Consider the following 26,472-nt stretch of genomic DNA (forward strand, 5'->3'; position numbering starts at 1 on the left):
CCAGCTCCTGAGTCCAGCCCCGTTCTACCTGCCCGGGCCCACCACATGGGGGTGGCATCCTGGGGTCTGGCTATAACCACGTCAGCGTGGGGGGCCAGGTCTGCACCCCTGAGGGTGGAGCCGGCATGGGGGGCTTTTCTCTGATGGTCTGGCATCCTGAAGTGGAGACCTGGGTAACCGGGTCCCACCTTGGCCGCTCACCTGCCGTGTGACCTGGCCAAGCCTTCACCTCTGTGAGCCTCAGATGCCTCCTCTGTCAAACAGGGCCACACGCTGGCCCCAGAAAGCCGGCTGTAGAGGCTCTGGCACCTACTGGGGGACCAGCTCACTAATCCCCCCGAACTGTCATTAGCCACCTGTGGCCAGCCAGACCCCGGCTTGGACACGTGACAGTTCGCTGCGTTCCTGGGGCACAAGCCCCAGCCGCGGCCGCCGCTCTTCTAACACCGACCCACCCACCTCGACCTCCTCGGGTCCGGCCACCTGTGTTCCAGAAGCACACTGAGGTCTCTGCACGTCAGACCCTTTGCAGACCTGGCTGGCCTGTGACTCCTCATCCTCGAGGTCTCAGCGGAAACGTCAGCCCCTCCTGGGGTGACACCTTCCACCCCACCCCCGCCGTCGTCCTCTCTCTGCTGTCCTGGCTACTCCTCTCATCTCCGTGCACCTTGTTCCTGTCCAGCAGGTGTGCTTCCTTGCTTCTAGGGTCTCTCCACCAGAAAGGTGGCTGCCTCCCCCGGGCACACCAGAGCCTGGCGGAGCGGGTGCCGGTTGAGGGCTGAGCGCGTAGCACACTCTTTTCTAAGGTCTGCTCCCGCCTGGGGCTCTGGGCCTAAAGAGCCCCCAAACAGCCCAGCGAACTCGGCTCCTGTCACTCAGCCTGGCCCCTGGGACTGAGGAAGGGCCGATGCCCCAACCCCCGGGCAGCTCCATCTCTCTTGGGCAGGGCCTTTTCCGGTGGCCAAGAGAGAGGCCCGGGAAGCAGTCTGACTTCAAACCTGGCTAACTTCCACGGCGGGGCTGCGGTCTCGGCCCAGCCGCAGCAGAGGGTGGGAACCAGGTATAAATCAAGCTCCGTGCTGGCAGCTCGGCTCTCCTCCTGTCCTCGTGGCCCCTTGTGGGGGCCGGACGTGCAGGCCCCAGCGGTCCCCACGGCGCCTCTAGTCTTCCTTGCCTGCGTGCCCTTGGGGAAGGCCTTGCACACAGCTCTCTTGGCCGGGAGTGGGAGTTTCTGCCTGCGTGTGGTTAGGGTTGTGACAGTGATTAAACCTCCAGCAACTTGGCCCCAGCGTCTGGCCCGGATGGTGGTTACGACACCCACGGCCAGGGCAGGGGCCCCTGAAGTGTGTGGAGGTTACTGTCCTAGGGCTAGGCTGGAGGGGTGGGCACAGGCCAGAGGGCCTCCCTGCCCACCTAACGCCCCGACGCCCGGGTTCCTCAACCTCTGCAGCCCGCAGGCACCTCTGAGCCCACACGCCCGGCCAGGGGCATCGGCAGTCCCCCAGCCCTGCTCCTACTGGGGATGCCACGCCGGGGATCACACTGCAGAGACTGGGCACCATCTGCCCCGCCCACCCTCCCACCTCCAGCAAGCACCAAGGCTCGTCCCGTCTTCCCGAAACGTCTCCTGAACCCGGTGACTCTGTGGGCCCCCACCTCTCCTGGACCCCTGCCTGGTTCCTCCCCAGTCCTCGCAATGCCTCACCCCCGCTGCATGCTGCACAAGGCCGGGACACCAGGACAGTTGGAACATGGAACAGACCATGCCAGTCCCCCCCTGCGCCAAGGACAGAGCCCCGAGCTCCTCGGCCCGGCTTCCCGCTCCAGCCCCATCCCTCACCCACTCCTGAGTGCTGGTGCCCCCGTGCCTTCCACCTGCCATTCCCTCAGCTAGGACCACCCCCCTCCAGGGCCCTCGCCTTCCCAGTCTCACTCCCATTCCTCCTATGGGCCTTTGTGTTGAGGCTTTCTCCAGGAAGCCCTCTCTGACTGCCCCTTCCCGTGCTGCCAGAGCTAAGCACACGGGCACAGCCATGGCAGGTCGTGGCCTCTGAACCCTGAGAAGGCGGGGCCTATGCCCTGCTCCGAGGCTGGTAACTGTTTGGCCTGACCGGGAGCCCCTTCCTCCCTCGTGGCTCTCTTGCAGCCAGTGCTGTGACCTCATGGGCCCAGGATTCAGGTGTGCCCCCCACCCCGCTCCTCTGTGCACTCAGACCCCAGGGTGGCAGGGCAGCATCCGGGTTACCTGCCTTTCAGCTCAGAGGAAGCAGAGTCCCAGTGCCCAGGCCCCACTACGTATCCAGAGCAGCCCCTGGTCCCTGGCTGGTCTCCTGTGCCCACCTGGCCCCCCTCAGACCACACCTTCCCCTGCTGGGCCGGGAGCCTGCTGGGCCTGCTGCCTGGGCAAGGAGCCTCGCAGCATCCGTCACAGCCTGGAGGCCTCCTGCCCAGAGCGTGACAGCCCTGGGGGCCCTGAGGCCCTGAGCCGAGCTGGGAAGGCAGCAGAGGGCCCCGGGAGCTACATCCTCACAGCCTCATCCAGACAAAGAGCTCACTTCATTTGAAGACAATGGCCCTCGGGGGATGCTAGCGCGCCAGGCCCTGGGGGTGCAGGAGGGCAGGCTCAGGGCCAGGGTCCCAGGGCAGGCCCCACGGGCTGCAGGGAACCGTCTGGCAGGCCGCACTGGCGCAGGGCTAAGGGCTTCCAGTCCACCCCACCACACAGCCCGCCTGCTGCCAGGACCTCTGGGGACCCGCTCGCCCTGCAGGAGGACGGGGGCAGCACGTGCCCAGGCTGCAGGCGCCTCGATGCCGAGTTAAGCGTGGCTGCTTCACGTGGTCTCCGCGTGGTCCCTCCCCGCCCGCCCTGGCGGGGAAGCCAGCGAAGGCGGGGACTCACCCACTGCCCTTCGGCCAGCAAGGGAGCCTCTCAGGCCAGAGTGGGGACACAGGGCCCTCACCAAACACAGCCCTCCCTGTCTTGGCTTCTGCCAGAGGGCGCTCACGATCTGGATGGCGCGGTCTCCCAGCACCTCTGTCTGCCAGAGCCCTGCGTTCCGCACCATGTCTAAGGCGAGGCCTGCGGGGAGTCCTGCTGCTGCAGCCCCTGCCCCCCCCCCCCAACAGGGAGTGAGGCAGAGCAGACCCCGGGAGTCTGCAGAACTGCCCCGCCCTGCACCTGCGGCCAGCTCAGACACTGGCTCTGGCCCCAGGCTTCCCCACAGTGCCTCCTCCCCTCATGCGGGCCGGGGCAGAGGCGGGGGTGGTCCCATCGGCAAGCTCCTGGGTGTCTGCGGAGACGGGGTTGGGGGGGCAGACACGGAAGCCTTGGAGAGCTTCGACTGCACCCGGCCAGAAGCCGGCACGTGGCCGCCGCATCCCCTCCCGCGGGGCAGATGAGGGTGGCGTTCTCCCAGGTGTGGCAGCTGCCTGGCCTGCCCCTGCCACCTCGTGCGGCCCCCTGAGTGAGCTCAGCCCTCCTTCCCTGGCTGTCTCTGAGTGGCGGTGAGGGACGCTCCCCCTCTGACCCCAGGCCTGCTTTCCTCAATCCCGGGGCAGTAGGCCAGGATCTGGTATGCTCCGAGCACTGGTCCCTGCCTCTCCTCTGGGCATCTTGCTGTGACCCCGGCCGCCTTTATTTACTCTTCCCTGGAAGGCTCAGGAAGCAGTCACGCAGTCTCAGCGGGTGTTTGTCTTGGCCCAGGAGCCAAACCCACAAACCAGGGGCATTTCCGCTAGGATAGGGCACAGGGCTGACCTGGCCACGGCCTCTGAGCTGCCCGTGGGGAGGCGACCTGCCCCGACGTGAGAGCAGCTCTGTGGGCAGGACCCCCATCCCGCCCGGCCTGTACCGCATGTGGCCCCTGGGGAACTGTGTGTCACAACCCTGAAGCACGGGGTGTGGGCTGGGGGAGCTCTGCAGGGGCTCTGCTTCAACCCCCTAACAAGGGAACTTCGAAGCCCCACTGTGTGCCGGGGCAGGTCTGCCTCCGTCTGCAGGGACCAGCTCAGCTGAGCCCAGCCTGGCCAGGCCTGAAGCCTTATAACTAACTGCCCCTGAAGTGACATGGCCAGGAAGCCCCACGGGACCTCGGTGCCAGGACCACGCACCAGGCCCTTTTAGTGCAATGTGTGGCCCCGGGGACCTGCCTGTGGGCCCGGCCACCTTCTGGGCAGAGTTGGCATTGCTTGGTTGGCCGACTGAGCTGGCCGGGACACCAGCTAGGGAGGCGCCACCCAGGTCCTGCCCAGGCCGCAACAGGTTTTCCTGTGGGTCGGTGGGGTCAGCCAGGCCTTGGCCGCCACCCGTCTCAGCACAGGGACGGGGCTAAGCAGTGCTAGGGACATGAAGCCCGGAGCTCCAAGGTGAGCAAAGAGCCCCAGCGGAGACACTGTCCCTCCAGATCCCTACCTGCCCGACATCCCGCCAACCTTCCCCCACCACCACCGCCATATGCCTTGGCCTCACTCTGCCCGTCCCTTTGTCTCCAGCGTGGAGTGCGGCAGCAGCCCTCCATCCTGCCGTACCGCGGCCCGGTGCCAGGCTCGGGTCCACGCAGGCCCACGCCACGTTCCCAGAGGGACCCGCCATGGGGCGTGGGTGCACAGGGGTCACGGGGCTCACCCAGAGGAGCGTCCACCTCGGGGGCCAGGCACCTCCACCCACTCTCACTGGCCCAAACCTCTTGCTACATCTGGAACGCTTATCACTTAAACGACCGATGTTCAAAGTTGGGCAGAACCGTCTATTCCTTCTCTCCCTGGGGTAAAGCGAGGGTGTCAAGGGAGGAGGAGGAGATGTCCCTTGCTCGGGGTGACTGCCCCACACAGGCCGGGTTTTACAGGTCACAGGTCACAGGTCACACATTCTGAGGTTTAAAGGTCAAAAAGTATAAAAAGGCTCCTGGTGAACACTCTCCCTTCTCCCCACGCCCCACCCTGTCTGTCTGGTTCCCTTCCTGCACCTCTTCTGTGGATTTCCAAGCACATGTGCATCCACGTTCTCGCCGTCCTGTTTTTCACAAAAGGAGGTCCCCTGGCCACCCCCTCCTGCACTTCTGTGTCTTCGTGCAACACGTGCAACACGTCCTGGACGTGTCCGTACTAATTCCTACCTAGAGGGAGCTGCTTTTTTTTTTTTTGCGGTACGCGGGCCTCTCACTGTTGTGGCCTCTCCTGTAGCGGAGCACAGGCTCCGGACGCACAGGCCCAGCGGCCATGGCTCACGGGCCCAGCCGCTCCGCGGCATGTGGGATCCTCCGGGACCGGGGCACGAACCCGTGTCCCCTGCATCGGCAGGCGGACTCTCCACCACTCGCGCCACCAGGGAAGCCCGCTGCTGCTTTTTAAACACAGTTATAGCACAAGATGCTGTTTTCTTTCCCAGCCACTAAACCAGGCAAGTCTCGTCGACACTGTCGCCCGGCAGGAGCTTAGCTTTGAGGTTTCCTTCCTTGTCTCCTTTCTGGGGTGTATGTGAGTTCCTCATCCTTGGACTCATCTGGTCACCAAGCTCTGTTCCCTCTGGACACAGGGTGCAGGCCCATCACCCCTCCAGGGCTCCCTGGCTTCTGGTGGGCCCCAGTGCTGGATGGGGGCATCCACAAAGCCCTGCTGACAATTTGCCTCCCCTGAAGGGGGCAGCTGCAGAGGACCCCTCACGATCAGCACCTGGCCCGCAATAACTGGCTACGGGGCCGTAGAGGCCAAGAACCGAGCCATCAGATTCTGGGCCCGAAAGGGGCCACACACTGGGGCCTTACAGTCTGGGGGCTCAAGATCTTTTCTTCTTTTTCTCTTTGTTAAAAAACAAAGCTCCACGGAGGGATACAAATCTGACTGCCACGGTGCCCGATTTCAGCACGAACTCAGAGCCCAGCCCTCAAGGCCTGTCATGCCAGGGGCTCAGATGGCCCCGCGACCTCCTCTCACCATTCCCCCAACACCGGAGAGACATTCAGCTCCCGCCAACCCAGCCGCAGCCGGCAGTCGCAAACGACGGTGCTCCACGCGCAACCAGAGGCCGCTGTCCAAGCTGCCAAACCCTCTCTGGAACAGACTCTGCTTGGGGACAGGGCAGAGGACATGCTGACATCCCAGTGGCCAGTGTGCAAAGGAAGAGGTGCAGGCGGAGGTTGGATGGGACGTGGGGTGACCTTGGGATGAGCTCCCCAATCCCCAGCTGTCCCTGCTTGGGTGGTCAGACCCCTTTCCCAGGAAGGATGCTGGGGACCCGCCAGCATCTGGAGCCTTGCTGGCTGAGCACGAGAGGGGGCGACAGATTCAGGTCGCAGAGTGCGGGACCTGCTTCTCCGAGGTGCCCTGCCACCTGGCCATCTGCATCCCCACACCAGGTGGTCCTCCCTGCAGGCCCCGCCCCTGCCCTCACCTGGCTTCATGGTGTTCATGACGGCCCGGCAGCTCCGCAGCACCGCCTCATAGATGGCCTTCTGGTCCAGGGTGAACTTGCCGTTGGCGGGAAAGGAGCACGTGATGTCCGAAGCAAAGCAGTAATACTCACCGCCCATGTCGAAAACGCTGCAGGAGGAGTGGGGCGTGAGGCCAGGGGGACACTCAGGGGCACCCGTCCCCTCCAACCACGCTCCCCTCCCGCCCGGCGCCCAAGGCCGCTGAGCCTGAGCCTTCTTGCAACGTGGCCGGTGCAGGCAGCAGCTTGGGGCCCTCCGACCCTGCTGTCTCCTCATGGTACACGAGCGGCCAGGGAACCACGGGGCGTCCCAGGAGACCTCCGACTCCAGAGCAGGAAGGCTGGAGGCAGTGGGGCTGCCCACACACCTCCCCTCACAGCCTCTGCTGGCCAGGCCTCTGGAGGCCCAGCTGTGGGGAGGGGAGGAGGAGGGGCGGAGATGTCCCCAGGCCCCCGCCTGCCACCTGGCCTCCACAAGGGCATTCTGACAGACCCTCCCGGGGCCACCCGGCACCCAGCATGGGGCATAGCTGCAGGCCACGAGGCAATGCTCATGGGAGCTGGACGGGTCCTTGGAACAGGTGCACCCGCCTGACAGAAGACGTGGGCTGAGCCGCACTGCCTGCTTCTTGCAGGCCCCAGTGTCCTAGTGAAAACCCAGCTGACAGCTCTGCTCCAGCTCTGGGGTCCCCTTGGCCAGAGAAGCGTGGCCCTCTCCCCACTGGGGTGGGACAGTGTGCTCTCCCAGGGCCCGGCTGGCCAAGTCCCCGACTCTGGGGCCATCTGGCCCCCAGCATCTCCAGGTGACAGAGTGGAGACCAGGAGGCACAGAAGGTGGGAGTAGAGAGGGGGAGGAAAGAAGAAGCTGGGGCTGGGAGCACGAGCCAGCAGAGGCAGGACGGTGCTGGGACAGGCAGGCAGGCTGCTGAGTCAGGAGGACGGGCCAGCTGAGCCTGCCCTCTGGACACCCCGTGACAGGGCCCCGGGGCAGCAGGGATGGGAGGGAGAGGAGGGAGCCTCGCTCCCACACCCCTGCTGCCTGACCACGCGCTCACACCCTTTACTGGTCAAGGACGGGTAAGAATCCTGCCCTAAGCATCCTCCACGGTGAGATAAGACAAAATAAGTGAGGGGCTGCTGGGTCCAAGCCTGGCTCCCACGGGGTCACCCACGCTGAGGGGAGTGGGGTGCCCAGACTGAGCGGCCTCCACATCCTGTCCCACCCCAGCAGGCTGCTCGACTGCAGGCACAGAGCAGGGACCCACCAGCCCCCTGACCCCATCACGGGGTCAGGGCCAAGTCAGGATGCTGACAGTGACAGAACCGACAGAGGGACATCAGTCCAGCCTCAGGCCTGGCCCCCTGCGGTGTCTTCAGGACCAGGTGGGGTGGAGGCGGTGAGGGCTGTCCTCTCTGTGCCTGGCTTTGCCCCTTGGGGGGCAGTCTGAAGCCGCACAAATCCTGGCAAGTCTGAGCCGGCTGGGGCGGCGGGGGGGCAGAGCCACACCTTCCGTGACAAGGGCTTCTCACCCAAACCCAAATTCTAATGGTAAACACGATGGCTCAACCAACATTCCAGAAGCTGCCTGTGTGCCTGTCTCTGGGCACCCCTACCCCCAGCAACTGGCCCTACAAGTGGAGCAAGGAGTTGGGCCACGCGGCCTGACGGCAGCACCGGGGACACCACAGAAACAGACCTAAAGGAAAAACGCGAGCGCTCGGGATCCGCAGACGCCCTGCTGGAATCCAAAGTCCCCAGTCGGGCACTTTTTAATCTCCTGTCTTTTTCTGATTGCAAAACACCATAAACAGTGTCAATAGTGCACAAAGCATCAGATAACAGCTCAGGTGATTCTCAGGGGGCGGGGGAAGCGCCCCACTGGCACGGCAGGGGAGACCGCGTTGGGTCAAAGTCACAGACTCTGGGGGACCCTGCCTGGGGCAGGCCAACGGAAGGGGCACCTGGGCCTCACTTGAGGGCACCCGCCCAGGCCCGGTGTGGGAACCGAGGACCGAATGTCGAGAAGCCCCCAGCAGACATGCCCAGGCATCTGCTCTCCAGGATGCGCCAGATGCACCAGGGTGTTAGGGCTGACGGCTGTCTGCAGCCTTACTCCCGCCCGGGGCACATCCCCACTCCCCTCCCGCCCCCCTCCCAGCTGGCCAGGAGGGTGGGGCGTATCTTAGCCCTAAACTGCAGGGAAACTGAGGCTCTGAACACTGGTCCAGCAAAGTCCCAAGTCGATGGTCAGCAGTTCAGAGCCCAGGGATGGGCTCTCCTGTCCTGGCTCTGGCCCTCAGCCTTCAGGGCCTCAGTTTTCCCACTTTTAAAATGCGGACGCCACCACTGCTGCATGTTCACGTCCGCCAGGGCCAGCATGCAGACAGGCCTGGGGAGTGGAACCGCATGGGGCCGCGGCCTAGCTTCACCGGGGGAGCAGAGCATTCTCATTTGGGCTCCTCAGAGGCAACAAAGGAAAACCGTCTGTGGTTTGTTGATTCAGAAGGCCCAGGAACGGCCTGAGCAGACAGGACAGAGCCAGGGGCGTGGGGACGTGGATTCCTGGGGGCCACCACATCAGAGGGCAACCTGTAGCAGCGCCCCCGGCAGAAATTTCTATCGGACTGTGCAGATCTCAAACAAAAACAGAAATTAAACTATTTAAAAAGCCAGGAAGCCCACAGGAGCAGGCCAAACACTGGAGTCACCCAGAGCAGTGAAAACAGGACTCTTCCCCAGGACAGACGAGACTCCTGACCAAGTTCTCAGAAACAAAAATGTGGGAAGGTGGGTGCTTGGAGTTCCTCAGCCAGTCTGGCTTTATTGTTCAGGTTCTAGAAAACTTCAGCTGTATTTTTTGTTTTAAAATCATCCGCTTTCTGGAGAAGGAAGTGCACACCCAGCTGGCCAGCTCCATCCTGCCCAGCGACGCTCAGGCACGGGGCTGACGTCTATTTTTGTGCTCTCAGTTCCCTATCTTTTTTCGCTCTTTTTTTTTTTTTTTTAAATCCCCCTCAGAGTTCCTACATGTATAAGTTATTCAGATTTTAAGCCATTCTGGAATCCAGGGATGAAAGCCATTGCCTTTTATAAATCATCTCCTCTGTGTCCACTCCATCCGTCCTCTGAATGCACGCTGATGATGGAGAATTCGCTCATACTTTGGCTCAACCGAGAACGCCGGATCCGTCCTCCCCGGCTGCCTGGGGACACCCACCGGGGACCTTACCATCTCTGGCCGAGTGAACGCGTGTGATAATCTAAGCCATCTGGGGAGATATTACACATCTCCGAGCAATATGCTGGCGTCTCAATCCTCACATGTGTTCATCTGGTTCTATTTCTGGCTCAGATGAGAGGTTCTGTCTTCCGCTGGCTCCTCCTGGGCAGCTTCAGGCCCGGGCTACCTGCCACCATTGGCCCACCCAGGCCCTCCTCAGTCCCCCTGGCTCCACCGCAGGCAGAAGGCCTACGAGACGGTTCGGCCAGTGATGGGAGGCCTGGGGAGGGTTTGGGGGAAATGCTGCAGTGTTTATACGAGGGCCGCTGTGTACGCAGGCTGCAGCTTCATTCTAAGCTCCAGGGCCGTTGCCTCGCTCTCAGCTACCTCTCACCCCAGATAAGGCACTGCGCATGCACCCGTGTGTGCATGCACTAACTCAATGACCTATGCGTCACAGTCGCAGCGTTTCAGACCCCAACTTGCAACCGCCCCAGTCTGCGTTCCAGACCAGGCTGGGGGATTTCTGAGCTGCGGGAAACTCCTGCTTCCCTCCAGACCTCAGCATGAGACAGAGAGGGAGGCGTACTGGTCACTTTCCCGTTCACGTGCCGCAGGCCAGACAAGGCCCAAGGGCCACCCGCTGGCTCCCAGCCAGGCCTCTGGTGCAATGCCGAGCCGCAGGTGTGGCCGGCGGGGCAAAGGCCACCACTCGGAGCCTGGAGGCTCCCTCCGTACCACAGGCTGACTCACCAAGCTGCTCTCTCCCCAGAGAGACTGCCTTCTGGGCATCCCTGTTCCCCAACCCAGTCACGGGACAGCTGTTCCTGTGGGGCCCGGGCAGACAGGGAGGTCACCTAGGCAACCAGCTCCAGGACCCCCCGAGCCAGCAATCCCCAGCACACACGGTGACAAGGGCAGCCACGTGCTGTGGGCCTCCTGTGTCCGGATGGAACTGTTGTTACATGGGGAGAAGCAGAGCACCAGTGTGGGCTGCGTCCCCAGGAAGGACATTACTCGGTACCCGTCTGACCTATGTGTGGGACATGGCGGGCGCCCACCCGGGGCTGGCTGCTGCCACAGCACAGCGGGGCGAGGGCTGGGCGTCAGGGCCGTGGCCTCCGCGGGGGAGGCAGTGAGTCGGTGTCACGCGCACAGCACATGCTTCGTTCCACTTTCCGGTAAGTGGTGTCCCATGGTATCTGCGAGCACCCGGGCTGTCTGGACTGGTGCTTTCACACTGTGAGTCGTGACGTCAACTGTGTGGGATACAGGGAAGGAGCATAAACATACAACACAGAACGGACAGAAACCCCGTGGTGAGGGTGCCTGGTTACCATCTAGGCATGTCTGTTCCCCTGGTCCTGGGTTACAACGTAAAGGCTGCTTCAACCTGGACGGCAGGTGGAAGGCCACGGCCACTGGTCTGGACAGATGGCTGACAAGGGCCTGTGCCCTCCTGAGAGTGTTCTCTTGCCCCCAGGACTGGGGCATGTCCTTAAGACCATCCAATCCTCAGGAGGGGGCTGCCTGGTGACAGCTGCGTTGTCCTCTGAGGAGACAGCCAGGCGGGTGCGGGCGGGGTGGGGGTGCGTCTGGGCTGGACCTGGCATCAGGAAGCTGGGCCTGGAGGTGACACTCATTCCCTAAAGCTGACCGAGGCCTCAGGCACCAGGACAACGGGGGCTTGGGGACACCTCAATGTGGCCTCTCTGCCAGCCGGGGAGGAGCCCTAGGCATGACTCGCCCCTCCGTGGGCAGCAGCACACAGATGCCGGAAAGACATCAGACCAAGTGGCCCCCAGGAGCGGGCAGGATCGTCCCATCCCTGCCTGAGATGCCAAGGGGGCTGCTGGGACCCTGGGTGAGCAGCGGGCACCCCGCAGCCCGCAGGGGTCGGGGTGGGATGTCGATGACGGAGACACAGGCTGTCGTCCCGGGCGCCATGTGACGGAGGGGGGTGAGGCGGGGCCACGCTTCCCAAGCAGTTTACACTAACATCTAGTCCACACCAAACCTGTGGGACGAACAGGGAACTAACTCGAGAGAAGGGCAGGGAGAAGCCGGCCGGTAGTGGTGCCAGTGGCAGGAGGAGGGTGGCCAGGAGGGGAGAGAGCTGCCCCAGCCGTGCCCCCTCGTGGGCCTGGCTCCTCCTCTGTGGCAGGAAAGGACGGGGCAGCCCGGGCAGCCCTGCAGACAGTGTCTGACACCACCTCAACTCAGGGAGCAGCAGCACGCACCACCCTCAGGCCAGCGACACTTCGGGTGTCTTCCGGGGCCTCCCTGGGAGGAAATGAGTAGCCCTTATTTCTCTGGGCTTCGGTCCAGGAGTGCTGTGTCAGCCCTCCGCCAGGCAGCAGGGCAAAGCCGGGGCTTCAGGCTGACCATCATCGGGGCAAGGAGACAGAAGGGGCCCTCGTCCCACTACAGGGAAGGAGAGGAAATGACACAGGCTGGCTGCTGAGGGACGCGCTGGGACAGGCGTCTGTCTCCCCCACTAACCGAGCTGGCCGCCCCCCTCCCATGCCCCAGGACACAGAGACCACAGCCAGCAGAGATGAGCCCGGCAAGCACGTCCTGAGGCAACGCTGCCCTCTTCTGGCCAGTGCTGGGAGGTCCGGCTCGCCACCCACCAGCCACCTGCTGTCTGCCGCTGGGCAACCCAGGCCGGGGCATCCTTCGACTGGGGCAGCTAGAAGGTTCTGATAGGGGCCACAGGGCACGCTACCCCAGGGACCACTCCTCCGCCACCTGATCAGATGGTGGGAGAGGGAGGAGGTGGCATGCGAGGAGCGGTGTCCCAGCTGTTTTCCAAATCAGACCCCACTGGACGCAGACCCTGGACCCTCCCTACCTCTGCCCCCTGGGGTGTGCCTGCTGGGCCCAGAGGAGGCGGGGAGTCTAGTGCAAGAGTGCATCCAACTCTGGGTGCACTGCTTCCTTGGGGGCTTAAACGTGGACAGTGGCGCTCCCTGGTGGCCCACGGGCAGGGCACCAGCCCTTGGGGCTTCTACCCACCTTTGGAGACTCTGGTTTCCAAAGCCCAGGCTGGTTCTGGGAGGAGAGGGCGGTGCGTGAGGGCTCAGAGGACCGTCACCCCAGCCACTCCTGTGCTCACAGGGTCAGGACTGATCTGGTGGTGAGGGGTTCTCCTGGGGCTCCCACCCAGGAAGGGCCTTCGATGACGTTCGACACCGTCCCGTGTGAGCTCGGCAAGAGCGTTAATTAGAAGCGCGTCGCACTTGTTACCCTGTTTTAGAAGGTCTGCTTGCTTTTGCCTTAAAATGAAAACAGCAGCTCCTGGCTTCTCTAGGACAGCAACTTGGTGACGGGGTTCATGGTGAACCCCGAGGGCCACAGCAGGAAAGGGCTCTCAGAGGCAACAGCAAAGCCCCGAGAGGCCCCACAAGAGGCCTTGTGCCTCTGAACCAGCCAAGAGGGAGGAATGTGGGGACCTGAGGCCACGTCAAATCCAGTTCCCCACCCCGGGGTCCATGCAGAGCAGGCGGGGCAGCATCCAGCCGAGGTGAATGGTGGGGGCTGGCGTGGCACGAGGAGGGGTCCCCCAAATCCTCTTCTCAGCTCTCGGGGGAAGCTGCTGATGTGGAGTAAGAACCAGCGCATCTAACTTACGGGCCCCGACTTCCCGGCCCAGCTCCCCGGAGGCGCCTGGTTTCAGAAGGACAGAGGAGTAGACGGTGGCCCTGGCCGGCTACATGCTCCACCTGGCATGCGCCTTGAGGACAGTTTGGGGGCTGAAAACACAGAGCAGGCGACCACGTGACCAGAGAGCTGTCTGAATACACTGGGCCTGGCACATGCTCTGCTGGTGGCTCTCGCCTCCAGTCTCCGTCCTGGAACCAGCTGCTGGAAGGCGGGCCTCAGGGGCACAGGTGCGCTGCTGGCTCTGGGGATGTCGCCGTGTTGCAGCTCTCTCCTGCCAGGAGCCACCTGTGCCGGGCTCCACACTCAACGTTTTGCCCTCATTATCCCAGTCCTCAGAGCTGGGTGCTGTCTCTCCCCCAACGATGGATGGAGAAACTGAGGCTCAGAGGGGTGGCCATTCAGCTAGGGAGGGGGAGGGCAGGGACTTGAACTGGGGACCTTCTGTGTTCATCATCACACGTCTGGGACCAGAGGGAGAGGGATGGGAAGGGCTGGCTGCCTCCTCGACATCTACTCCTCACTTTCTCCAGCAGAGTCTGACTGTCCTGGACCAGCTCTGGCCCCCAAACGGCCCCACTCCTAAATGTTAAACTCTCTCTGGGGCATTTTCACCCGACATCAAGGAACGGAGACCCAGCGCGTACCACCCGATGGGCACCTGGAAAACGGTCATGGCTCTGGGCGACGCTCAGCTTCAGGGAAAATTCTGCACCATGCTTGTATTTTGGTTTTGTACCTTATGATGAAGTGCTGTGGATTTTATGTTGGGATAACAGAGTGCTCTGTTATTTACCAAACACAGTGGGCGCTTGGCAGATCAATTTCAATAAAACAATGGATTATAAATGCCGCCAGCAACCTGGCAGTAGCAGTAATCAACAAAACATGTTGTTCTAAATGCTGCATAATAAATTGACTATACTAAACTCATAATTATTCTACTGGCCACATTTCAGAGTTAGCACCAGAAAACTAAAATCACCAGCTTGGGCTTGGCATTAACATCCGTGGGATTCCCTGGATCACTCCTGTCTCTAAAGCTGCGACCAGGAGACACAGGTGCCGCACGCTGCCCGGGAGGGCCGAGGCCACAGCGTCTGGACGTGTGGAGCAGGCCTGCTGCGTGGCACCCCTGGTCAGCCAGGCCCCACCGCGCCAAGGGCCCCCGGAGCCAGCCTCTCGTGGGGGGAGGACTGCCACAGGACGCCTAAAGAGAAGAGGGGAGAAGCAGTTCTTTCCTCTGGGCCGTGCCAAACGCACAGAGAAGAAAGACTCAGAGCCACACGGCCCTGCTGCAGAACCCTCCGACAGGGACAGCTGGGGCCTGCTGGTGTGGCTGGGGTCTGCCTCTGCCTGGGGACTGGGTTTCCACATCCTGGCCCAGCCAGAAGGGGCCGCAGAGTCAAAAGCGTTAGGAAAGGTTCTAGGAAGCGTGAGTCCCTGAAGACACCAGGCGATCTTCCTTTGGGGCCACCAAAGGGAAGGACCCCCCCCACTTTCCTTAGTCTCCAGCGGAGTCAAGCCGGAGGCAGCTGACCCCATCCCCAAATCCTCTGGCTCTGCACCTGGACGCTCCTGTGTCTCAGTGACCTTGCCTACATGTTGCGGGGGGGCGGGGGAGTGAGGGGAGGGGGAGACACCCACTTCATGGGATCAAGGTGAGCAAATCTACATAAAGAGCTGTCCCTGGCACCAGGCACAGGGGAGAACCCTGTCAAAGTTGCTGCACGCCCTTGGCCCCTATGCCAGGAAGGGCGTTAGACACTCTGGGGGTGGGGGTGGGTGCAGTGAGCGGCAGTGGTCTCTGTGTCCACATTGGGTGTCCCCCTCTGCGTGCTCCCGTCCCTGTCCTGCTGACCCAGGCCCCTGAGAGAGCGTGTGTCCACCCAGCACTCGTGGTCCCAACGTGTCCCTGCTGCCGCCCAGTGCAGTGCCAAGTGCTGTGTGCTATCTATCTCCACCGACAGCAAGTAAACTGAGGCTCCGAGTGGGAATTAAGAGGCTTTGTTTCCTCCCAGAAGGCTGAGCTGGGCTCCTGCCAACAGGGGCCAGGGCCAGAACATCCATCCAGCTCCGGACCCTGGGTGAGTGGACACCGCAGCCAGTGGGTGCCTGGTGCGCCCTGCAGCAGGGGCACCCTGGGCTTGGGCGGGTTTCTGAAAACACCGGGCAGTGACAGCTCAGAAGCAGGCATCCCTTGGCTCACATCCCCCGGTGGCTGCGGGCCAGGGAACCCCGTGTGCAGCCTTCCCCACCCCCTGCGTGAGGCTGGTTCCTGGCCAGTGTTGCAGGCAGGACCGGAATGCCAGCTCGGGGATGGAGCCTAGCAGGGCACGTGTGCGACCCGAGCGGGGGCACGGCACTGGCGGGAAGCAGTGCGATGGAGCCTGGCTCAGGTGCCTCAGCAACAGGAGGGAAAGGCACCAAAGGACCAGGTGGGACAGTGCGCACCCCTCCTGCCCTCCTCTGCGGGTCGGTGACCACAGCAAGATGTCTGCAGGCCAAGACAGGTGGTCCCGTGGGGCTGGTGGCCTCTGGACGGCTCTCGGGAGCCCTTGGCAGCCTGGACTGGCTCTGCCCGACATCTGGGTGGTGGAGAGAACAGGCGGGCCGTGCGAGCGCCCGTGAGCGGAGGACAGGGCCGGTCCAGGTCAGTGAGGCGCCCACAGGCCCCTGCCAAGGCTGGAGCGCCTACCCAAGAGAGGGGCGCGTATGCCCAGCACGAGCTCTACACACTGGGGTCTGGGAGCAGGGTCTGCGACTCCGCCTGCTGGGCACAGTCCATTGGAGGGCTGGAGGCTGTGGGTCCTACCCACGTCTGCTCAGTCACGGCTCCATGGGGAGCAGGGAGCACATCACACTATGCTCAGCAAAGCCCTGCCAACAGCCTTGAGGGCCAAGCACCACCTCTGACCTCCGCTCGTGCCAAGGAGCCTTGAGGCAGGAGCTGGCAGGTTCAGAGGGCGGGGGACTCCCTAGGGGTCTTCTCCGCTCCGAACTGAGATGCCCACCCTCCCAGCACCAAGCCAGAGAAGTGAGCGTGGTGGGTGCTGGGAGACGGCACAGGCCCTCCTGAGGTGGTGCCTCACCCGCACGACACAGGGCCCCGCTCCCCTCTCTCAGGGCCGCCTTGGTCCCGGAGAGGAGGCTACGTGTAGGCCAAAGCCTTGGCACAGAAGTCTGGACCCAGAGCAACGGGGGGACCTCACCGTGGTCCGCCTTCTCAGGGTGGGACCGAGAGGCCGTGGTCAGCCACCTTTGGGGCTGAGGCCCACTGCAGCCACGCTGTTCACACGCAGAACCAGGGCAGCTTGGGGGCTGGCGTCACTCACCACATGTCTCCGTCCTGGATGGTCTTGTCGTTGGGGGCCCCGGCGTGTCCGTAGTGCAGCACGGCCGAGTTCTCACCACTGCAGAGTACCGGGGGGAGGTCAACAGCCCATCCTCACCCAGCAGGCCCCGGGCGCCAGCACCCCAACTCCCTGCCCCAAGGGCAGTGCTGTCCACCTTGCAGCAGGGGCCCAGGGCCGCTGGACCAGGCCCACAGCCTGAGGTGGGGGTGAGGGGCAAGGTGGCCCTGGCCTAGTGCAGTCACACAGCTCTTGGCCAACCTCTGGGCTCACGGCGGTGGCGCTGGCAGCGCTCCCTTGGCTGAGCTGTTCGGGTAGGTGGCCTCGGCGCTGGGGATGTGGGCCTGATGTGGGAGTGAGGGCCTGCGGGCCCGGGTAAGGGACACCAAAGAAGCCCTTATTTCCTGGTGACTAGCGGAGAGGGGAGGCCCAGTGGGAAGGGCCGGGCTGTGTCAGGGGGCTGCCATGGAGGTCCGCCAGGCCAGGGCCACAGACGGTGAGCAGTGGCACCTCGCCCCTCTGCTTGAGAACACTTCCCTAATGAGCGATGCCTTTAAGAAAAAAAAAACTTTTAAGTCTGTCGAAAGGGGAAAAAAACCCCACTGGGTGTAATATTTATGGTCCTGTTTGGGAGTCTTAGGAATCATAAAAGTAGAAATAATGATTTTTCTCTCTATCCGCCAGAGAAGAACATTTCCAAGGACTGAGATGTTCACATGTATTATTCATGTGCCGAGGACGTGCACAGCAGCAGAGCTGCCGGCTCCATCCTGGCTGGACAGGGGCCAGACCCTCTGACCCAAGGGCAGAGCACAAGGAGACTAGATGGGGTGAGCCTGGGGGACGAGGGGGCCGCCCACACCCAGGACGTGCCCCTCAAAGCCACACAGCAGTGCAAACTCACGGCCATGAGCTGCCCCTATACTCGTGGTCATTTCTACCCTGTGCCTCCAAAGCACACCCGGCCAAGTGCGGGTGACACACAGGACGTACACAGAGCCCCCGCCCCCAGCCACAACGTGCCACACACAAACACGCCTACAGTGACACCCTGCACGACAGAGCCCCAGACCCACCCACGGCTGTGCTGTTCCCCACACGGCCACACACACGCAAAACCACAGCCTCCGGCACTGATCCAGCTCCTTCTGCACCGCCGGCACACAGAAGCTGGCATAGCCTGAGGTCACGGCCCGGTCCCCCATGCTGGGAGCGTGCCTGTGTGGAGGGGGCGAGGAAGGCCAGCCCCAGGAGAAGCAGTCAACTGGAGACGGGAAGGGAGCGCACGGCAGTGGGCAGGCCGGCTCCCCTCCTCACCCGGCACTGCCCAGGACGGGCAGAAGCAACCTCTGCTCCCAGAGCCTTAGGAGGGGAGAGCGACTTCTAAGGCTTAGGTGGGCACTGCCTCGGGCATAGGAGCAACAGGTGCGTTTAAGCTGGGAGGACGGTGGGGTCCCCTCGCTTTCGCTAACCTCCTCCCGTGATCATTCCCACGCGGCCCAGGAGGTGCGCTTACCTGCCGCAGATGCAGGTGTAGGAGCTGTGGCGCATGCCACCCCGGGAGAAGCAGTAGTGCTCGAAGAGGCTGCGGGGAAGGAAGACACGTCAGAGTAGAGTCACCGGAGCACGCACGCCCCCCGCCCCCATGCAAATCCTCAGCCCAGGCCCTGCTCAGCTGCACCTGCAGGAAGGCCTGAACTCCCCAGCGTGGATCTGTGGCTGGTAACCTGTAGCCCACAGGCCACCGAAGCACAGAGGTCAGCGCGGAGGGGGGACAAGGCTGGAAGAGCTTGCCACTTCCAGTGCCACGGCGCTGCCCAGCCTTTCAGGCCCATCAGGAAGACAGCCCTGGTCCTGCAGGGAGATGGGCTAGGGCAGGGGCCACCTGCCTCTGCAGGGCGGGAGGGGGCGTCTCCCTGTGACTCCCTTCTCCAGTGGCCATATCCTCCCACACAAGGAGGGGCTGGGTGCACAGCCAGGGAGGGACGAGAGCTCTCCCAGCCCCAGTGCTGGACTCACCCAGGCCCTGAGGCTGAGCCCAGGGAGGGGCGCAGGGAAAGGAGAGCGGGAGCCACTGGGCTCTGGCCTAGAGGACGGCGTTGAGGGGCAGGTCCGTGTGCAGGTGGAGAAAGGCAGGGTCTGGGGGCAGGCCCAGCTTTTCCCTACTTGTGCCAAGCAGCAAACCGGCTGGCCCCCTGGACGAGCTCCCACCTGGAGCAGGGGAGGCCAGGAGAAGGTCTAGAGGGAAAGACGAGACCTCAGAGCAGGTCGCCGGTAGCCCACCCTTAGGCTGAGCCCAGACAGAGACAGAGCCAGGGGAGGCCTCCAGGAGCTCGGAGGTCAGCAGAGCCTGGCAAGCCCCAGGGTGTGACAGAGGTCAGAGGATGAGCCACTGCCACATCAACACCATACGAGCAGTGCTGAACCCTCGGGAGACCACACTGCCAACAGCTCTGGAGATGCCAGGACCCTGCCCCTCCCCCCACCACACACTGCAGGACCTGGGGGGTGGGAGGTCATCTGGGCGTGGGACTCGGCGCTCCAAGGCCCCGGCCTCTGCAGAACCCAGCCGGGGAGGGGGGCAACGGTGGGGGGCTGCCCTCACCCCCTCCCTGAGGCCTGGGCAAGAGCTCGGGCCCAGCCTTCCGGATGGCCTTGGTTGGGAAGCAGGTCCAGGTGGACCCCACCCTACCCACTGACTGCCAGGGCAGGGAAGGCCGACCACAGGGCTGTGCTCAGAACACCAAGGCTGCCCGTGGGCACACTAAGTGGCAATCCTGCCCTGCGCGTTCTAGGCCTGTTTTAGAGCACGTCTGTATGGAGGCGTCTAATCTTCCGGGCACTATAAACACAAATTATGCATAATTGTTATGATTCGGTATTAAGGAGCTGCTATGCACCAACAGTTCTGCTATATTCAATCAGCTTTCAGACTTGCTTCACAAATCCCACAGAATAATTGTGTATCTGCCAGTGAAATATTTCCTCAACACAAAGGATTTCAGGAACCGCCCAGGGAGGTGAGGAAAGCCACGTATGGCATCAGCTGCCCCCGTATTCATGGCGGGAGCGTTCAGGCGGCTGCCCCCAACTTCAGCCTCAGGACGGCCAGGCCAAGTCAGGGCCCTGAGGCGGCTCCACACCGCCCACCCAGACAACGGGGCCTCAGACACTGGGACTCCACACAGCAGCCCACGGTGAGTGGGGGACGCCGACGGGCCACGGAGCCACAGGGCTCCCTGTCCAGACAGAAGCAGGGTTCTGGGGAGCAGCAGCCACTCTCCAGGTGACGGGGACAGCAGGGGACAGGCAGAGGGGTGGTGAATGAACAAATCAGAAGGTTCAGGCTGGGGAAACGGGGTGGCATCGGTTCCCCCACCTGCAGCCAGTCTCAGAAGCAGGTGTTTCCCTAACCCGTCATCTACTCAGTAGAAACAGCCTTCATCGCATGCCTTGGCTTCTAAGGAAAAAACCTTTGAAAGGCATGACTCACAGAAGCACCAGACTAAGGAGTGGCCCACCCAGTTTTCACCTGCAAACTGCAGCGCGGGTTACCTGTCAGCCACACGATGCCACACCCACAAGGAAGAGCTGCAAAGAGGAGGGGAAACGCCACACGCTGGAAAGTCACTCTCCCTTAAAAGGGTTTAAGTCCTTCACGCTGGACTTTAGCATCTCCTTTTGTTTCAAAGGAACCCGTCTGACATGATACAAGAACACACTGATGCTCTAGCGGCATAACACGTGGACTCGACGGGCTGCGTTTTTTGCTCACACACCTCAAGGGCCCCTCTCCCTGGGACCTCAGCCTTGGGTCGTGGACACCTAAAGGCGCCCAAGTTCTGGGGCAAGTGTAGTGGCCCAGGACCCTGGGTCTGACATATTTCTGATTCTCAAGGCACGGGGAGTTACGGATGCTCCAAACTGGGGCCACAGGCTCGACGTGAGGCTCCCGCACAGCCCGGTCAGAGCTCGGCAAGGACAGGCCTGGAGGACAGACGGCAGCGGCAGCGGCGCCCCATTCCCACTGGATGGCTCACAGACCAGGCAGCAACGGGAGGACACTTCATAAAGACCCACTAGACCTTTACGGAGAACATGGCAAACTGTGAACCAGGTGAGGGTCCAGCTGACGCATAACCTGAGGGGCTGACACACGTCTATGGCTGCATTCGGCTGCGAGCTACCCATCAGCCCCTTGGGAGTCACAGTGAGATGAAGGCAGAGGATGCAGCTACCAGCCTTCCCACCCCCAGCACTCAGAGGTGCTGGTTAAAAATCATCAGCAGAGCCACGTGCACAGGACAAAAGCAAGTGTGGCCAGAGGAGACAAGGAAGCTGCTGGCCTTGCTAACCTGGAGGCCTTGGCATTCGTTGCCGTGTGGGAACAGTGAGAAGGCCCCGGACAAACCAGAGGTACGGGGCCAGAACTGAGAGCCCTCCCCAACATAAAGCTGGGGGCTGGGCAGGGAGGCACAGCCTTGGAGAAAATGCACCAGCACCGCAGGAGGCAATCAGGAAGCTTCCCGGGCTCCAGGAAAAAAATTAATGAACGTTCCCTCAGAATTCGCAGCATGGGTCTGTCCTCCACGGGGTTCAGGTTCAAGTGTGAACGACCTGTATGGTTTGGAAACCCCGAAGCCAGGAAACTAACAAAACACTTGGTCCCTGACTGGTGATACCTGGAGCCAAACTGAGCGGCCACACTCTCAACCCAGGCAGGAGAGCCGCGATCTGCCACAATCTCTGCGTGTGCACACACACGTACGGACACACGTGCACATACGTCTACACACGCATGCAGGTACATAGACACACATATATACACACACCCCACACACTGAAGATGAACTCACAGTCTGAAAATAGTCCACAAGAGCTGTCAGACACAGCAAGCAGCAGGCTAGACCCTCCCAGGACTTCTGATAAAAGAACCATCAGATAGACACTATACACAAATATTAGATAATTAACACCTAAAAGTACAGTATGAAAACACAGCAGGCAGATGTTACAGAGTCACAACGGAACTGCTAGAAACGACTGGTCTATCCATAAGAGGGCAGCAGTCAGAAAGACAGGCAGCAGTGTCCGCAGCCCCCGACAGCAGCCCCGCCTGCCCTTTCAGACAATCGGACTCTCACGTGCAGCACGAGGGTCAGGTGGGCCTAACCACCCCAGCTTCTTCCTGCTCACCTGGACGGAGGGTGGGTGGGGGGCACGCCGACCAGGCACATGGCCCACAGCCTCCCCGAGCAGCAGGAGGGGCTTCCCGACGAGCAGAGGGAAGGGCAGGGTCTGCCCAAAGCCCTGCTACCCGCCTTGCGGTGGTCCCTGAAGCTCCCCGACATGGCCATCCCTCTAACACTCTTGCCTATAAATTTTTCCCAAGCAAGACACAGGTAGAAAATGCTTTGTATCCAGGCATAAATGAGAACCTTTAAGTAACCTGGGAGAGTCTGTACTGTGAATAACGACGTCAATGGGGTTCCTGTAGCGACAGTGTGGCAGGCCCATCCATCGGTGCCTGGAGAGGGGTTAACAGGGCAGGGACAGCAGATTCCAAGGCCCAGATCTCCAGGGACAGTACTGCTGGGACTCCCCAGGTGCCCGCAAATCCAGCCCATGGAGCCTTCCTGGCCGCATGGCTTAGCTTCTGCCCTCTGAGGTGTATCATCTGATGAGGAGATAGCCACAGCCCTATACAAAATGCATTAGCTGCCCAAGATTATGGCAGAAGGGCTGCCCCAGGCAGCAAGGGTCGCCCAACTCTCAGTGTGAGCGTGAGTGCCAGCAGACGGGGCCAGCCAGGGAGGTCAGGGGCTGTGGGTGGCATCAGGCACCTCATGCCCTCCCAGGTTGGGCCTCGATGCATGTCCGGTTCCCAGGAGGCCGAGCCAGGAACAGGAGCGTGCAAGAGAAGATGGGCATGGTGGTGGAGGCCACCTGGATGAGCAGAGGGTCTAGGAGGGCAGGCGGTTAGGACACAGGGTTACGAAGGCGGGCAGGGCCAGAGCGTGAGGGCCTTCTTGCGGGAGGGAGGTACCGGGACTCGGTGGTAGACCGGGGGGGCTGCCCTGTCCCCCTCCTTCCGCAGGCCCCCTGGTGAAGAAAGACACAGAGCGCTCCAGGGAGCCACCACGGAGAGGCTCCGAGCACGTTTTAAAAGAGCAAGTAGCCTTCAAACGGAATGACATCAAGAAGGGACGGATTTAAAGCCTTGGATAAACCCAGAGATGCATTATTAATAAAACCAGTGCTCAGAACAGCTTCGTGGCCCAGCCTGCACCGACGCAGCACCACCAGGGACAAAGGGCCACCTGCAGCCCTGGCCGGATGGGGGGCGCTGCCGCCTTCTCATCCAGGACCTCCCACAGGCCTGGCCAGCGGGAAGGCCCAACAGCTGCCTGCGGCGTTCGGCGTTTAGGACAATCCTTCAGGGGAGGAGAGGGTTTCCTACTTTGCTGATGAGGAAACTGCAGGTCAGTGTGGTGATGTGCTGTGGTCAGGAAAGCCCTCAAAAGAGTCCCTTGGAGCCTGGGGTCCATGTAGGGTTTCTGACCCCGATTCCTCTAAACCTCACATCTGTCGGCGGTGGGGGCACTTGGCGGGGCAAGGCTCTCTGTTCCCCAGACACCAGTGGTGGAGGATGCTGTGCTACGCCTTCCTTCCAGGGCCCTGGACTCTAGTCTGTGCATGGGGCCCAGACTGAGCAGGAACGGGTCTGCCGGGACAAATGGCCCACCGATCCCAGGGACAGGGCACCAGGCCAGCCTGTGGTGCTCCAGGAGGGGCCGCTGGGGTGCAGAGATCCTGGAAGGGGAAAGCTCGCCTGCCAGAGGCAAGGGCAGCGTAAAGACGGCGGTGGTCAGGGCACGAGGAGAGGCAGTGCCGGGGAGAAGCCACTCTCTCTCTCCGCGAGAGCGGCCTTATCAAGGTATGAGATAATTAGCATTTTAATTGGATACTTGGGAATTCTGAATTGCCTGTCTTGTATGAGGCATAACTGAGGACATAACATGACATTCAATTAACAAACATTCCCCTTTATTCTTGACGTGCTCGATCAGGTGGAGTTCCTGAGCTCCTCGGTATCAGTTCTGGGATAAAGCACTACATCCTTTCAGCTGGCAAAGCCCTGGCCGCATCAGACTGCTAATAAACTTCAGCCATATGTGTGTGTGTGTGTGTGTGTGTGCGTGTGCGTGTGTGTGTGCGTGTGTGTGTGTGTGTGAGTGTGTGTGTGTGAGTGTGTGTGTGTGTGAGTGTGTGTGTGTGTGTATGGAAGAGATTTTAGAAATTTTCTACACAGAGGAAAAAAAATTAAAATCATCCATAATCTTATCTCCTAGAAACAATCTCTATCAAATATTTTGTTGAACAGCCTTCCAGACGATATTTTTAGTGCATAAACACAGATGTTTTAAATAATAATGAACTAAACTTTTAAAAAGTCACCTCTTGACTGAAGTCTGACATACATACAGAAAAGGACCAGAATCCTAAGGGCTCGGCACAATGGCCTGTCACAAAGTGCGCATCTCTGTGCCCAGAGGCCCCTCCCTGTCGGTCTTCCTGCCCACGGGGAGCCTGACTTCCAAGACCACAGGTTAGATTTGCCTGTTTTTGAACCTGACGTAAATGGAATAAAAAACCAAGACCTCTTTGAGTCTGGCTTCTCCCCCTGCTCCACGTCACCCCCCTACGGTGGGTCACTGTCATTTGTTCCTTCTCAGCGCTGGCAGGGTTCCGCCGGGTGAGTGTGTCCCAGTCTTCTGGCGGTGAGCGTGCCTGCTGTTTCCGGATCGCAGCCATCATGAATAGTGCTGCCGAGGGCCTTGTGCAGTCTTCAAGGGCAGGTGCACACACATCCCCCACCGAGCACGCAGCCAGGAGTGGAAATGCTGTGTGGCTGGATTCTGTGCAGGTTCAGCTGTAGCAGATAAAGCCAATCTTTCCAGGTAACTGGATCTATGTATTCACTGGCCTCTTCCACTGCATACCTGTGCGTGGGGCCCAATTGAGCTGAAGAGGTTCTGCAAGGACCAACGGCCCCACGCAGCCTGGGATGAGGGCCGGAACGTGCCAGGGAGGCTTCCTTCTAAAGCAAGGACGTCGTTCCCTGTCAGCAGATACGTGTTTCCACTATGCCCAGAATCTGCCACTTCTCCCCACTGCCTGCCCCTGCTGCAGGCCACCATCTTCTCTTAAAGATGGTGACAGTGGGGCTTCCCTGGTGGTGCAGTGGTTGAGAGTCCGCCTGCCGATGCAGGGGACACGGGTTCGTGCCCCGGTCCGGGAATATCCCACATGCCGCAGAGCGGCTGGGCCCGTGAGCCATGGCCGCTGAGCCTGCGCGTCCGGAGCCTGTGCTCCGCAATGGGAGAGGCCAAAAAGGGGGGAGCCCCGCGCACCGAAAAAAAAAAAAAAAAAAAAAAAAGATGGTGACGGTGCCTGGTCGATGGTGACAGTGGTGGAGCTGGCTCCCCTGCTTCAGTCCTCATCTCCCCACAGAGTGTGCTCCTTTAAAAATGTACGTAGGCCCCCAGGACTCCTCTGTTCAAACCCTGCCTTCCCGTGAGCAGACTGCCTCCCTCTCGTTCCCCCATCTTCTCTCACTTCCCAATCTGCCTCCTTGCTACTCATGGGACCACCAGCCAAGCTCCCACCTCAGGGCCACCAGATGAGCCCTGTTCTCTCTGCCTGGAACGTCTGTCCACAGGTCCACAGCTCTCTCTCCTTCAGGCTACTCCTTCATGTTTCCTACTCAAGGACACCTGTCCTGAGCCCCCTGGGTGAAGAATACTCCTTCACCAATATACGACCTATTATCCATCCCCCCATCCATCCATCCATTCTTCCATCCTTCCATCCATCCATCCATCCATCCTCTCTCACTTCCCATTAGGCTGGGTTTTGTCTATTCTGTTCACCGCAGAATCCCCAGGGCCTGGAATAGTGCCTGGCACACGGGAAGTTTTCAGTACATCTGTGAAGTGACGGAATAAGTAAATGGTTGCATGAGCAGGACCACAGCCTATAATTTACCTAACCGATTTCACGCTGTTAGATACCTAGGTTGCTTCCACCTCCGTGTTACGATGGACACCCGTGGCCATATGCCTTTTCACTATCTTCGGGCTAAATTCCTAGAAGGAGAATTCCTGAGCATCTGCAGTTTTGAGCCTCAGGGCGTGTTCTGCCAAAAGGACCCCAGAAAGCTCATGAGGATCTTCAGGGTCCTGAGACGTGTACCATGGAGCCTGTTTGCCACTGGACTTGTGAATCTGGTAGGCAAAACAGAAAGGATTTCGTTGTCTCATTAACTGGCAAGTTTGGACACGTTTATGTGTTTAGTTCCTCATATTTCTTCCTTTCTGAATGGCCTGCTTCTATTTTAGAAAACTGAATGTTCATCTTTTCCTCACTGATCTTTAAGGGATTTATCTATGAAAGATACCAGCTAGTGGTTTTGACCGTCACCTACGTGGCAAGCGGCCGGCCTGTTCTGACCCTCTCCAGCTCCTTCTTTGTCTGGAAAAAGAACGGGGTGCCTGGGGCAGGAGCTGCAGACACAGGCAGGGCATTACTGGTGCCCAGGATGGTGATGACACACAGGAGGATGAAACCTGGACCCCACAGCACATGGCTCCAGTGGGAAGTTCTAGATCTGTAGATCCAGACGTCTTTAGGGCTGGCACTCTCCAGCATGTGAGAGGCCCCAGCTTTGGAAGGTCCTGGAAGAACCATGTAAACACAGGGACAATTTGCCAACTGGTCTCTGCCTTCCTCAGAGACCAACATCTGC

The 26,472-nt window shown here is 61.0% G+C and overlaps 1 protein-coding gene across 2 annotated transcripts in view; it reads right to left on the reverse strand.

The window, feature by feature from the left end:
- Nucleotides 1-26,472, reverse strand: part of PEPD (peptidase D) — a 114,424-nt gene that overhangs the window by 6,158 nt on the left and 81,794 nt on the right. For both annotated transcript variants that reach the window (XM_027079349.1, XM_027079350.1), the window contains exons 10-12: nt 18,181-18,249; nt 16,647-16,724; nt 6,389-6,537 (exon numbers count right to left, since the gene is read on the reverse strand). In XM_027079349.1, coding sequence (XP_026935150.1) covers nt 6,389-6,537; nt 16,647-16,724; nt 18,181-18,249 — 296 coding nt within the window. The remainder of the gene's footprint in view (nt 1-6,388; nt 6,538-16,646; nt 16,725-18,180; nt 18,250-26,472) is intronic.

The sequence above is a fragment of the Aethalodelphis obliquidens genome, unplaced genomic scaffold (assembly GCF_003676395.1).
Source record: "Aethalodelphis obliquidens isolate GAN/ISIS:26980383/991018 unplaced genomic scaffold, ASM367639v1 scaffold43, whole genome shotgun sequence".
Lineage (NCBI taxonomy): Eukaryota > Metazoa > Chordata > Mammalia > Artiodactyla > Delphinidae > Aethalodelphis > Aethalodelphis obliquidens.